At 47.0% G+C, this 15,588-nt stretch overlaps 1 protein-coding gene across 2 annotated transcripts in view; it reads right to left on the minus strand.

Moving 5' to 3' along the window:
* Positions 1 to 11,469, minus strand: part of LOC137546528 (protein argonaute-4) — an 86,228-nt gene extending 74,759 nt beyond the window's left edge. For both annotated transcript variants that reach the window (XM_068269094.1, XM_068269093.1), the window contains exon 1: positions 11,168 to 11,469. In XM_068269094.1, coding sequence (XP_068125195.1) covers positions 11,168 to 11,186 — 19 coding nt within the window. In that variant the 5' untranslated portion in view covers positions 11,187 to 11,469. The remainder of the gene's footprint in view (positions 1 to 11,167) is intronic.
* Between the last annotated feature and the right edge of the window lie 4,119 nt (positions 11,470 to 15,588).

Raw genomic sequence — 15,588 nt, forward strand, 5'->3', positions numbered from 1 at the left:
GCCCATACAAGGTACAATTTTTTTCATCCAATCTTACCATTTCCATGTAGTAGAAGGGTAAATTAAGTGAATATACTAAAAGAATAATTTAGGCAGTTCCCTTATATTGCATAGAAATTAGTAAGATTGGATTAAAAACTGTACCATGTATGGGCACCATTAGGCCTCTTGCACACTGCAAGTGATTCCGATTCCGCTTTTTAATCAGTTTTACATCCGATTCAGATTCCGATTTGCAGTGTGCAGGGAGCAAACTGAAAATCGGAATCTGAATCGGATGTAAAAACTAATTAAAAAGCGGAATCTGAATCGGAATCACTTGCAGTGTGCAAGAGGCCTTAGAGGGACCTCTTTACTATGGGGGCTAGAAGAAGCCCCAGGTAAAAATCGAATTTTTTTTCCCCCATTTTAATTTTAAGTTTAGTGAACAATGTCAAGACTGACACAGGTTTATTTTGAGGGCTAAAACCCACTAGAGCAATTTTTTGAGCGTTTAGGGAGTGCTTTAGATCGCTATCGCTTTCCCTAAATGCTCTGCCAATGTAAATAAATGTAACAAATTCCCCAGTAGTGATTGCGATTAGCAAAATCCCAAGATATGCAGCATTTTGGAAGCGTTTGCGCTTCAATGCAAAGTTTATAAGCACAGGCAAATTGCTATAGCTACACATAGCAATTTGAGTGCGATTTTAAATTACTGCAAACTGTAAAAAAAAAAAAAAAAAAAAAAAGGGTGACACATTGAAAGGACCAATCAGAATTAAAATCGCTAATCAGGTAAACAGAGGAACACCAAGCGAACTTGCAAACGAGATAAACAGAGGACCCATTCTTGAGACCCCTCCTCCCCACCAAACCACTTATCACCTACCGTAGAGCCCCCAGTCTCCGCAATTTACTAGCCCCCTGTAAACTTCGCTGCCCCAAAACTGAACTTGCACACAGTTTAGCCCCTTTGACACCTGGCTCACGATCCTGCCAATGTCCCAGATGCCTAGCCTGTACCTTTGTAGCCAATGCTACCACCTTTACGTCCACCGTCACCAACATCCAATACAATATCAAAAAACAATTGTCCTGCCAGTCCCGATTTGTTATTTATGTCATTTCATGTCCCTGCCATCTTCAGTATGTGGGTAGAACCACACAGGAAGCCCGGAGCAGAATTGGCCAGCATAGAAGAAATATCCTGAATAAATTCCCTATGCACAGCGTGTCACGGCACTTTCACCAAGCTCATCAAATAATCCCGAAACACTCTCCGTCACCCTCATCGACAGTACCTGCGAGAACGAACCAGCGACATTCGAAAAATTAAAAAAGCACGAAATGTATTGGATCCAGACCCTGAGGACACTGGTCCCAGGGGGTCTGAATGAGGTCCTGGAAAAAATATACTAAAAAATGTTTTTTCATTACATATGATGCATCCCTTTTGTTCCGTTTATTTTTAATTAGTCCTCTCTTTTTATATTTTATAGTATTATGATTTTTATCCTCACTTTTATGCAGATTGATAATAAGAATTTTATGTTGTACCAGTTTTATGTTTATGTTAATGTTATTTCTTAAATTTTGTCTGAAAAACATTTTTGGTCAAAAACACCCACTAACCCCTTTTTTAAAACTCCCCGCCCCTTCTCGAAAATCATATCTGGCAATTTTAATGATACTTCAGCTTCCCGTTGATCTACCATAAGTACAATAGTGTGTTTTTTAACCAAATATTTTTTTTTATTATTATTATTTTTTTTTTTTTATACAAAATGTGACATAGACCTTTTATTCTGACCTTTTACTTTGTACTTTTAATATTATAAACTATATGTTGTATGTATATTCATGTATATGCTTTTTATCAAGACCTGGTTAATCTCTGCTATTTATTATATCTTTTTGGCAAATGTTGTAGTTACTGTTGTGTATCTGGGCCACCTCCAACATGGTGGCCCATCAGTACTGAGAACTAGGCATGCCTCTTCCAAGATGGCGGCCTGACTCCTCTTTAAAAGGGTAAGTCCTTGTAGGCTCCGCCCACTGATGATGCACTTCCTCTCCCCAGTTGATGTCACATCCTGAACACTACTTAGCATGCTCAGACACTCTCTGCCATTACAGAGGTGCCGAGTGTTGTTTGTTTTGCTAGATGGTAAGTCCTGGTGGGTTCACCCACTTACATTTTGTCTTTACTGCTGCCATCTGTAATTTTTAACCCCATACTGGGGTATGTTCTGCTGCCACTGTTTCGTTTGTTTTGCTGCCATTCACACTCTTTTACTACCTTTGATCTACAGTCACCTCTTTTGCTACTTGATCTGTAACTTGCACGTCCCATGGCTATAATTGATAAACCCCTTCCTTTCCGCCCCCACTCCCTCCTCCTGATACACAACTTTCCCTTGGCCTCTCCCCCTCCCCTCCCCCCGTCCACCAGGTTTCCCCCATCCCCCACCCCTGTGTGGTTCTCCTCCCCTCCCATTCTTTCCCTCCACCAACACAACCCACCAACATAACAATTCTATATTACAAAATACTGTACCTTTACTGCCAATATACCATATTATGTTGCACATGTTTGTCACTCATTGATTGAAGCTTTAAATGTAGGATGTATCATAGCAGAAACAATATACCCTCTGATCTCTGTCATTTGCAGCTGTAACTCCTTTTTCTATTGCCTGAGGAAGCGGGCACTGACCCGTGAAACGCGTTGCTTTGTTTTATCTGGAGTTCGTTAATAAATAGACTGAATGTACAGTCGTGTTGTGTCTGCTTGGAGGAGGTAAATCCGCCACTGCCTCTTCTAATTACCAAATTTTTGGCTTTTAAGCTCATTTAAAACCCCTTTTATCCTTTTGGCGCCTCTGTTCTCTCCTATATAAAATCGCTAATCGCAAGTCACTATCACAATAGCTGGCAAAAAGTTTACAGTTTTTAAAATCACTCCCAATAGCACCGGTAAACGCTCATGAAATCGCTTACAAAATGCTAATTAAAAACGCTAGCGACTTGTAGTTGGTTCCAGGCCCAATGCAGGGCATACACGAGTCGAGCCGGCGGCCGATTAGCCGCCGGATCGACCCCCGCCACGTCCCCGCTCGTCGCCACATCGCGGATCGATTCCCGCTCGTCCCCACCGGCGCTTCTTATCACCCGCTCGATTCGCCGTTATTGTCCGCCTGCGGGGATCGAACGCGGATTCAATCCCCGCGGTGATCGGACATGTCGGATATTATCAATCGAAGATAATCCTCCCCTTGATGCCGTGTATGCACAGCACAAGACTGGTTTTTATACTTGTGAGGTGCGATGATCCCACGGCAGGGGTGCATGCCACAGGATCACTGCACACATCTGCAGTTCATAAGACCCTGCGGTAGAGGGCGACAACAATTGGCCTAAATTCACTAAGCTTTATCAAACACTTTATCGAACGTTTGATAATTTACCACATGAGTAAAATATAATTTTTAATTCAGTAAGGTGTTATAGATTTATTGAATGTTTTATCGATAAAATGTTCAATAAATCTATAACACCTTAGTGAATTCAAAATTTAGATTTTACCCATGAGGTAAATTATCAAACATTTTACAAGTGTTGGATAAAGCTTAGTGAATTGAGGCCAATGTGGGATATGTGAAAGGGGCCTTAGGCTGGTTTCACAGTGGGACGTTACAGGCGCACGTTAGAGCAGCCTGTAACGCACCCCAATGCACAGCAATGAAAAATCAATGGGCTGTTCACAGTGCCCACGTTGCGTTACATTGTAACGCAGCACGTCTACATAACGTACTGCATGCAGTACTTTACACACGGCTAAGCCGCGTTAGACGGTTTGCACATGCTCAGTAGGAGGTTTTTTTTTCCATTTTATGGGCGGAGAGGAGGCGGGGAGAGGCCGCTACGTAGCCAGGCACATGGCTACATATTATTCATTGCACTTGCAATGTTTACATCCTGGAGCGGCCGCGGATTGGCTGGCGGGACCACGTGATGCGGAGAGCTCCGCTTACGTGGTCTCCGCGAGAGCAGGCGCACAAAGAGCTGCTTGTAACGCGGCTCTTGGTAGCGTCCTGCTCCAACACCACCAGGCGTTGCGTTAGGGGCACGTTATGCGACCATAACGTCCCCTAAAACGCAATGTCCCACTGTGAGACCAGCCTAAAGGACACCTGAAGCAAGAGGGAGGCTACCATACTTATTTCCTTTTAACTGCTTGCAGGTCCAGGACCGCCTAACGCCGATCGGTGTAAAGTCCTGGGGCAGCAGTTTGCTGGAGATCACGCGCAAGCTGCGCGCACATCTCCTGCTTGGTGGGCGAAGCCTTCAGGCTCGGAAGACCGTTACACGGCGAAACCGCCATGTATTTACATGTACAGCACTGCGATCAGCAGCAGCGCTGTACTGGGGACAGCCGTGTGGCACACGGCTGTCCCCCTGGTGGACAAAAGAGCGATCGGATCTCACAGGCAGAAACCGATGACAGCCGATCGCTGTGATTGGCCGGCTGGGGGGAGGGAGGGATTGAAACAAAAAAAAAATTGTAAGAAATATTAAAAAACAAAGAAATATTTATTTTTTAAAAAAATAAACACAGATAAGGCGATCAGACCCCACCAACAGGGAGGGGGAAGGGGGGGGGGGGAATCACTTGTGTGCTGAGTTGTGCGGCCCTGCAGCTTGGCCTTAAAGGGAACCAGAGAGGATGAAGAAAAGCTTGTATACATACCTGGGGCTTCCTCCAGCCCCATACGCCTGGATCGCTCCCACGCCGCCGTCCTCCACTTGCTGGAACCGCCGGTACCGGGTCCCGTCATTGCCGCAAGTCGGCCGGCGGACGCGGCCAATTCTCCGCATCACAGGGGGCTCCCTCCATACAGGTACGCGTGCGGCTGCCTACTGCGCAGCCGCATGCGTACGGGTATGGAGGGAGCCCCTGTGATGCGGACAATTGGCCGCGTCCGCCGGAAATGACGGGCCCGGTACCGGCGGATCCAGGAAGTGGAGGATGGCGGCGTGGGAGCGATTCAGGCTTATGGGGCTGGAGGAAGCCCCTGGTATGTATACAATCTTTTTTCTATTTCAACGTAGCATTCCTCTCTGGTTCCCTTTAAGGCTGCAGTGGCCAATTAAGTAGAAAATAGCCTGATCACTAAGGGGGTTTAACACCATGGTCCTCAAGAGGTTGAACAATGCGGTTGCTTGGCATCCTGCAGATCATGCATCAGTAGTGTCTGAATCACACACACCTGAAATAAACATGCGGCATATGCAAGCAAACTTAAAGTGAACCCAAGCTAAAGCTCAGGTCAAAAAGGATAAATTTACCTAAGAAGAGGGAGGCTGTATGCAGCTTATTTCTCTTTAAAGAGAGCCCGAGGTGGGTTTCTGCCATCAATATTAGGACACAGAGGCACATTCTGCATACAATCACCAGCCTCTGTGTTCTTATATTGCACCCCCAGCCCCCCCGTGCTCTGCTGTCCCCCAATATAAAAAGATTGTCGCTAGTTGGCTGTTTAGCTTTGTGCTGCCACTCACCGCCGCTCCCACGCCTCCTGTATAGCTCGGCTCCCCGCGTGTGTCCCTTCCCTCCCCGTCACCGTAAGCTTCCTCTAATCGGCTTACAGAGGCGGGGGACCGGCAATGAGTGGCAGCAGAAAGGTAAACAGCCAACAAGAGACAATCTGCGTGTCACTAGCCTGGCGGTTTTTATACTGGGGGACAGCAGAGCCCAGGGGGGGGGGGGCCTGGGGGCACAATATAAGGACACAGAGGCTGGGCATTGTATGCCAAATGTGCCTCTGTGTCCTAATTTTGATGGCAGAAACCAACCTCGGGTTCTTTCACCCTTTAGCAGCCACATAAAGTAAAACTTTATGTGGCTGCAGGGCCAAATTATTTCTGCCGCTGGGGAAGCGTGCCTTACCCAACCTGGCAGGCTATGAAGAGCAGCGCAGGGAGCCGTTTACCTGTCCGAATGCTGGATCGGCTTCTCCGCTTTTTCCACTCGTGGCTATACACTCCTGACATTCTAATGGAAGAGCCTCTTCCATTAACCCTCTTCCACCCCCAGAAGGCGCTGCACCGCTGACACTATCCTCGGAGCACCGATCCCATGTAATAACGTGATCAGAATCAGAAGAGGGTGTCAGGAGTGTATCGTCGCGGGTGGAGGAAGAGAAGCCGGAACCGGTAACTTTAAAAACCTGAGCCGCACTGCATGACCTCAGTAGGCAGAACAAGTTCTGCCAGCTGAGATTAAAATGGGTGCAGCATCCTCAAACTAATTTAAAACAAAAAAACAACAATTTTTAAACAATTTTATTGATTTTTTTCTCTCAAGAGATTACATACAAACAACCCCGATGGACAGCTGCACACATTACCCATACTCTTTATGTAATGTTACTGACCTGTTGCCATAGTTGTTTTTTGGCATTATGTAACTTTTCCAGTTTTATGTTGTCTTGTCCCAATTTTTTTAAACCTTTCACTAGGGAAGGTCAATGAAAAATAAGTCCGAGCTGATGCAGGTTTATGCAAATGTTGTATGCAAATATATGCAGCTTGAAAATGGACCAATCGAGTACTGCGGCAACCAAATTTGCATAAGTTGATATTCATTGATCATTTCTGGCACTGAGCCATCACCTGACCCTACCCACCTCCACCCTCTTATGCCAAGTTCACAGTGGCTAGTTGCGGTGCTATGTAATGGAGGCAGAATAGCATGGCAATTATAAGCCTTTGCTCCAGTCAGAGAGAATCCAGTGTGATGTGATCCAACGGTCTCTGTTATTCCAATGCACTGCATTACCACAAAAAACACACATTAACACTAGCAGTGAAGCTTATTTTTAATTGACTGCCTGCTTCACTGTGTTCAACACAATGCTCATATAGCATGCACTGCCACTTTTAGCCTCCATTGCAGCCCTATTATTACAGGGAACACACAGCTCCCACTGTGAACCTAGTTTCACGAGGAGATGAATTCTTTGTAACCAGCACTCCAGCTACAGTTCTACAAAGATCCATTCTCCTCCTTGTGTCATAAAGTCATTTAGCTCCTAGCACATGTCCTAAAAGCCACACATGCTTCTGTCCTTCCTGAAATTAGAAGCCATTTCTCACTATTCTTAAAATTTTAACAAAAACACAGAGGAGGGTGGAGAAAGAGTAAATGCTTTATTGCTTACAGAGCTGAAATGATGACTAGATGCTTGACATGTAGCTGCAGTTCAGGCCACAAAGAGTTTATCTTTAAAGGACACCCGAAGTGAAAATAAACTAATGAAATAAACAATTGTATCTATTGTCATTCTCCTAAAAATGACTTTTTAAGATATCTCACAGTTTATTTTACAGTTAAAAGACCGGGACAGCGGCGGAGATCCTATTGAGGCTTCCCTCCCTGCTGTGCTGTCCTCCGTCGCAGAGCACAGCCCCCCAGAAGATTAGCGACAATGCATTGTCGGTAATCCTACCAGGTCCGAACAATAGCCGACCCAGCCCAACCGCGCATGCGCAGTAAGCTGGAGCCGCGGGCTCCATGGTACTGCGCATGCGCGGCCCCGCATCAGAAAGAAGAGCTGGAAAGGGGCCGCACTTAACGGGGTTTTTGATCAGTGAGGGAAGCGTCAGTAAGATCTTGAGGCTTCCCTCTCCTAAGGGATCACTTTAAAAGCTAGACACTTAAAGGGAACCGGAGATGAGAGGGATATGGAGGCTGCCATATTTGTTTCCTTGTAAACAATGCTAGTTGCCTGGCAGCCCAGTTGATTGTCTGGCATAAGTAGTGTGAGTCAAAACCCTGGAACAAGCATTTGGCTAATCCAGTCAGCTGAGACAGAGTACCTGAACTGCTGTATGCTTGTTCCAGGGTCTATGGCTAAAAGTAAGAGACAAAGGATCAGGAGGACTGCCAGGCAACTGGTACTGTTTAACCCTCCTGGCGGTCTAAAAAATTCCACCAGGAGGCAGCGCAGCAGTTTTTTGTTTTTTTTTTCTTATATCATGTAGCGAGCCTCAGCGGCATACCCCCGCCCGATTCGATCGCCTTTGGTGATCTCCAGTCAGGAAATCCCGTTCAAAGAACTGGATTTCCTGGAGGGCTTCCCCCGTCGCCATGGCGACGGGGCGGGATGACGTCACTGATGTCGGGACGTCATTGGGAGTCCCGATCCACCCCTCAGCGCTGTCTGGCACTGATTGGCCAGGCAGCGCACGGGGTCTGGAGGGGGGGGAGGACCGCCCGGCGCGACGGATAGTGGCGATCGGTGTGCTGACGCAGCTAGCAAAGTGCTAGCTGCGTGCAGCAAAAAAAAAAAATTAAACAAATCGGCCGAGCAGGGCCGGAGAAAACCTCGTGCGCGGCTTACCCCGAACTACGCTCGGGGTTACCGCCAAGGAGGTTAAAAGGAAATAAATATGGCAGCCTCCATATTCCTCTCAGCTCGGGTTCCCTTTAAAGGGGAACTTCAGCCTAAACAAACATACTGTCATCAAGTTACATTAGTTATGTTAATTAGAATAGATAGGTAATATAATCTCTTACCCACGCTGTTTTAAAAGAACAGGCAAATGTTTGTGATTCATGGGGGCTGCCATCTTTTTCATGGGGGCAGCCATCTTTTTGGTTGAAAGGAGGTGACAAGGAGCAGGAGACACAGTTCCAACTGTCCTTGTCCTGATTACCCCTCCCAGCTGCACACGCTAGGCTTCAAATGTCAAATTCAAAATGTAAAAAAAAAAAAAATTGCACCAAAACAGCAGAAGGAGAACAACAAAATCAGAAATCCCATCATGCTTTGCACAGCATCAGGGGAAAAAAGCCCGGGCAGTTTTCTTCTGTGCAGTTAAAAATGAGGCTTGTATAAAAGAAACAAAGTTCTGATGCTGTGAAACTGTTAAAGAAACACCAAGCCATTTCAGTGCTGCTGAGTCGATTTTTAGTCCGGACATTCACTTTAAGTCAGGGGTCAGGAACCTTTTTGGCTGAAAGAGCCATAAACGCCACAGATTTTATAATGTATTTCCCTGAGAGCCATACAATATGTTTCAAACTGGAACAGTGAGCATGCGCAGCAGAGGGCTCACATCCCTGTTGCTATGGTGATGTGTATACAGTTGATCGACGGGCAGCGGAAGTGTTAGACAAGTCTTCAGCTTTTCTAGGGTTTCAGCAATTTCACTGAGAGCCAGACAGGAGAAATACCGACTTAACAGCTTGTACAATCAGCTAGCTGACTTGGGGGTTGATTCACTTTGTAGGACGAGATCTCTGCACTTTGGCCCAATAGGCTGCCCGTCAAATGAAAGGCGGCCTATTGGGCCAATCAAAGTGTGCGGATCTCATCCTACAAAGTCACTGGACCTGACAGGGTCCAGAGTGGGACAATTGGAGCAGCTGTTAGTTTTGGGGGGGGAAAGCACGGGTAAGTTAGTAGTGCATACTACAGCAGTAGCATGCTTACTTTGAAAATGTTACTTGCGCTGCTTGAGCAGTGTAGCATAGTGAATCAGTCCCTACTGATTTGTCTGTGCGTCACATGTAGCCATCAAAAGAGCCACATCTGTCCCGAGCCATAGGTTCCCTACCCCTGCTTTAAAGTGGAACTGTAAATACGTTTAAAGACACTGTTTCACTTACCTGGGGCTTCTGCAAGCCCCCAGCAGCTGTCCTGTCCCGCACAGCTCCTCCACGAGTCTCCAGTCTCCCGCTCCGTACTTCGACTTGTAAGTCGAGGCCACCGCAGCCCTGCCAATCGTATCCTTTCTTCGCGTTCCCCTCTGCAATAGCGGGGAATGCGAAGGATACGCGTGGCCAGAGCCACGCAGGCGCAGTGGCCCGGCGGCGAAACCAAAAGTAGCTGGCGGCGGGAAAACAGAGGCTTGTGGAGGACTGGCGTGGGACAGGATGGCTGCTGGGGGCTTGCAGAAGCCCCAGGTAAGTGAAACAGTGTCTTTAAAACATATCTACAGTTCCGCTTTAAGTAGTGGGAAGTCTCTGTATGATCCAGATGTTTCCTTGATCCTCATTAAGACCAACACTGCTGCCCAGAATCCTTTGCTTCTTGTGGTCATGCCCCCATGCACGTATGAACTCCCCCGTACTGGGCATGTGAGAGAAAGGTCCGCACATGTCTAGTAGAATGGAGCGCTTGCCCATGGAACTTTAAAAAACTGCACAAGCAGCTGCATGGGAGCACAGCCACAAATAGCATATTCCACAAGCCTTTGTTGTATATATTTAAAGGGAACCAGCACTGACTAAGGTTAGAATCTCATAGCTAGTGCCCATCAGTTTCTCCCTGACTTCATAATGTAGCCAATGATGGGAAGGTAGGAGGCTTTTAATTGGATCAGAGACGGTCATTCAATCCAGACAAACAGCCAGGTAAAAAAAAAAAGTCCCAAAAGCATTTTCTGTATTGCAAATCATGTCAGAAATGTCATGTTTTGAGTGTATGCCTTCCAAAGCTCCATGTGCACAACTCCTCCATAACCATTGATTGTGTAGCAAAAAAATGTAATACAAATCAACATGAGTAATGGTGAGAGAATGTTATAAAACTGGCCTTATAGATCATCAGATGTACTTGAAAACGTTCATTCTGACATTGGGAGGAAAAGGCCATGGGATAAATTCATCCACTTGGATGAAATGCAGAGCTGCAGGCACTCATATGCAAATATTTACCTGACAGCAAAACAAAAGGCGCACTGGTGCTGCTGCACTACATGCAGAAAGAGCATCACATCCACTGCAAGCCCAATCCTCCCATTAGCAGCAGCCCTTTAAATAAAGAACCCATGCTGGATTGTGTTGTTGCTGCTGCTGGCCGGGGGACCGCCGAGGTTGCCGCATCTCCATGCTAATCTGTCCCCAGCAGTGTGCTATAATGTGGTGGTACAACCGTGCACTGTCTGAGCCAGCAGCCTGGCCATATTATTATATTACTATTATAATCATCGCCACCCCCTTGCGTGCGGATATGGGGGATGGGCATTATCTGGTGTCGTGTGCCCCCCACATTACACCCCAGGTGAGCAGCCCCTGCCTTCCTCCATTATTACCTCTCGCCTGAACCTGCCCCAGGTGAGGCCTACATACCCCAGCCTGTGCTCAAGCCTGGCCCTTCCTTACAGCTGCACTTACCGGGCCCCACCGCCTCCATCTCCGCTGCTGTCCTCTCCGGGAGTCTCTTTTTCTCCGGAATATTTGCTTCGGGTGTGGGACCTTCCACGGACGGAATCGGGTCGGGGAAGGGAGGAAGCCGCCGGGTGTCGGGGGGCTCCGCTGGGAGGGAGCGGAAGAGGTCGCCTCGGCGCGCAATGGCCGTTGTTCGGGTTTCTCTCTCGCTGTCACACACGGAAGACGCCAAGGGAAGTCACCGTTCTATCCGGCCCGAAAGGCGACACCGGAGCGAGAGAGAGCAAGTATGGGCGAGCGTGCGGGTCGGGGGCGCGCGGCGTGTATCGGGAGCGCGCACAGGAGGGGCAGCGGGCACAGCGCGGAGCACTCTGAGCTCTGCTGGAAGAGTCCCAACTCGCTTTCAGCGACAGCTTTCTTTCTTTTTTTTTATACATACATACATACATACATACATACATACATACATACATACATACATACATACATACATACATACATACATTTACCGTAGTCTTTCCAAACGAAACAAAGTACATTCGAATTAATAGTTTTAGGATTTGCTAGTTCACGGAACGTGCCCTTCATCGAGTCATTTCCTATATTGCTAAAGACGAGGCAAACCCAATGGCTACATTTATTTTTTATTTTATTTTTTTTTTGTCTAGAAATGAAGTTCTGAAAACATCTGTTTGAATAGCTAGAATCCCTGGACTTGAGCATTGAAGAACAGTTACAACAGTATGGAGGTTGTATTGTTTGAACCGTGGACAGGAATATTCGCTGGGCAGTAGGCTAGCTAAAAGAATGCAGATGGGCTGGAAAAGTAGTGTGGTGGAATCCCAAGCTGGAAAGGTCCCCAATGTTGCCCTCCAGACTCAGTCTAGTCATAGCTGTCACTCCTTCATTTTCCCATTAGCAAGAGTGACCAACCACCACAAGCTACATGCATTGACTTCTGTCCTTACAAGTGTGGCCAGTAGCAGTGTTTACCAAACATATCCACAAACCCACCAACAGAGCATGTTTTGTGGAAATCCACATAGTCCTGAGACCCTAATTACTCTGTTGGTGAATGTTTGGGTTTCACTGAAAAACTTGTGTTTGTGGAACTTGAGCACAGGATTTGGGGACACTGACCAACAGGGTTGTACAAATCAGGTTTGCAAAGCTGTTTGTGAAGCTACAGCATTTCCACAAATAAGTTGCCATGAGACATATTTTGCATTGGGTCTGTGGTTTCAAATTTGGCTTGTAGCGTGTATGGGAGCTTTGCAGCAGTGTTGCCAACTCATCCCTTTAATTACTGACACATCTAAGTTATACAGGTTCTCACATAATCAGTGCCTTAACTGCATTTACCTAGCCACAAAACCTGTATAATTCATGTGTCAGTAATTAAAGGGATGAGTTGGCAAAACTGCTGCAAAGCTCTCATAGGCCTAGTGCACACCGAGCGGTTTTTGGAGCGATCCGCCGGCCACATCCTCCTGGAAATCGCTTGGCTAATGTATTGCAATGGGATGGTGCACACCGGCGGTTTGAGGTTTTTGCCAAGCCGCAAACGCGCCTCCTGCTGCGCGTTTGCGGATTTCGGAAGCGATTCGTCCTCAATGTAAAGTATAGGAAAAACGCAAACCGCTCTGAAAAACGCTACTTCAGAGCGGTTTGCCAGGCATTTTTGTTACAGAAGCTGTTCAGTAACAGCTTTTACTGTAACAATATGTGTAATCTGCTACACAAAAACGCACCCAAAACCGCTAGGTATGTTTAGAAAACCTCTCTAAACATACTGTAACGGTTGTGGAACTTTCTCAGTGATCAGCGCACAACGCGTGCGCTGACACGGCGGAAATCCTCCACAAGCGTATATTTGCAGGCACCCAGCAAAAGGTGCTACGCACCTGTAGATGGAAATTCCTGTCGGCAGATGGCGCTGGGGAGTGCAGAGGAACCAATCCTCTGTACCTCCACAAATGCCAGACAGGAATTGTACGAAGCGCAGAACGCAATCGCAAGAGAGGCGATTGAGCAAAGGGATAGGTTGTATGTGTGTGCGCCAATCCAGTCGCCACCCCGCGACCGCGCACACACAACAGCAGATACGAAATAGGAACGCGATCGCGAGAGGTGCGATCGCCAGACGTGACACAAGGCAGATCAGAATAGAATACGAGGGTAGCAAAGGCACAGCAAATACAATAAGGATACGGAAAATAACAACGCTAGCTAACCGCGAACACCGCACTCATTCGCAACAGTGCACGCGGTTATGCGCAATCTCCACGTGATAAGCACAATAGAGACAAGCACGCCTAACTAACCATTAACAGACAAACATGAAACAGAGGACGCGAGCACTTGCTTAACGGTTACCTCACCGAGCCTGCAGCAAGCGTAGCGGACAAGACAGACACACGAAAACAGGGACAAACGAGAGATAGGATCCACAGCACTAGCGAAAAGTGGCTAGCGTGATCCAGGTACAGAGTAGCAGAACAGAAGGATCCCCAGCGCTAGCGAAAAGTAGCTAGCGCGATCCCAGGAGACAGAACAGAAGGATCCCCAGCGCTAGCGAAAAGTAGCTAGCGCGATCCCAGGAAACAGAACAGAAGAGATAGCTGGCAGCAACCGCTGCACCAGCTATACTCCAAGAACAGAGATCAGAACCATTTCCTGTCGACCACCATAGGGGCAGGACAATGGCAACAGGCAAGACAAGACAGAACAGGCAATACGGATAATACAACCTGACTGGGCTAGAAGGGGAGCATAAAGCAACCCCCAGGAATTAACTATACTAGATAGCAATGGCTGACACTCCAGCAGTGTCCATCAGGAACAGACCATGGAAGGGAAATGTCCAGCAAAGCATTCTGGGAACCATAAAGCTCTTATAGTGCCAGTCATCAAAGAAGGCAGGTAGGGGATTTGCATAACGAATGTATGCAAATTCCCCAGCAAGAGAACAGACCAGAAACTTGCAATGGAAAGACAGGTCTCTGTTCCAGAGACCTGCAGCCCACAGACTAGAGGAATGGACAAACAGCTGTCTGCCTGTGCAGCCAGCTGAGCGGATCATCACACATACCTAGAATCGCTCTGAAATCAGCTCCCAAAACCGCTAGCGTATTGCGGATCTGCTAGCGGTTTTGGTGTGCACTGGGCCTTACACGCTAACCTCACCAAATGTGCTACGTGTCAGGTGGAATTATGTAAAAAAAAAAACATTGAATATACTGTATAGTTTTTGAAAGAAAATCAATTTTAAAGTTGAGAAAATGCGGAGCTCCAAAACACACTGTTGTGTTTAGTAAATACAGATAACTGGAATTATCCGTAGCAGTACTCTACATAATGCAGTGGCTAAGTTCACATATCTCCAGTCCAGCCCAGCATAAGCAATAACTAACACACATAGCAACACAGATAATCCCATGCATTAGTCAAGTATCACAGTGCCATCTACAGGCCAGGGGCATGAAACATCACATTTTCCTTCTGGTAACAAAAGCTTCTTAAACATACTGTATGTCAATGATGCAAATCTTCAATTACAACACAAAGCAAGTTAACTGCATCACATAGTCCTTTGTCTAGACAGGTGATCTTCTGACTCTTTTTAAATATGACTGGTTAGTTCTTTTATATGTTCTACAGGTTTTAATCGAATCGGATAAAAATTGGTGCTGAAATTGGTTGCATGTATTGAGTGGACATGCTGCAAAATGTAGGGCCAACTTGCTCGATCAGGTGCATGGCGATAATGGTAAGCGATATCGGGACTAGCCTAAATGCGACAACTCCCAACGCTGTCCCCCCCCCCCCCCCCCCCTGTGCAATTTGCCTAGTGCACTATGCATTACCTGTCCTTGTTCGCCACTGGCTCCAGGCACAGTCCTTGGCCCATACACGCACCCCACCTGGTTGCCGGAGTAAGAGGGGTGCGAGTGTGATGTTGCATATGCGCCCACATGTACACCGGTAACCACATGGGGCGCGTTTGTGGATGAAGGATGCCCGGAGCCAGCGGCGGACAAGGACAAGTAATGTGTAGTTCACTGGGCGCCAGGGAAACACATTGTACATTAGGGGGACAACGAGGCGGCAGATGTGGCATCACAAAGCTGATTCCTGATCAATTTCAGCATGAAATTGACCGGGATTCGGCCTGCGGTGTATGGGATCTTTAAATTTGATGAGATGAGATTGCTATCCATGCATGAGCAGTTGCTTTGTAAACATGTAAGGACTATTACAAGATTTACCTGTAAGATTTGCAGTCTAAAGAGATTCTTTAAAGGGGTTCTCCGGTGTCTTTTAAAAAGCTAAAACTGACATTTACCTGGGGCTTCTATCGGCCCCCTGCAGCTGTCATGTCCCGTGCCGTCCTCCTCCGATCACTCATTCCCTGCCGCCGGTACCAA

The sequence above is a fragment of the Hyperolius riggenbachi genome, chromosome 2 (genome assembly GCF_040937935.1).
Source record: "Hyperolius riggenbachi isolate aHypRig1 chromosome 2, aHypRig1.pri, whole genome shotgun sequence".
Classification (NCBI taxonomy): domain Eukaryota; kingdom Metazoa; phylum Chordata; class Amphibia; order Anura; family Hyperoliidae; genus Hyperolius; species Hyperolius riggenbachi.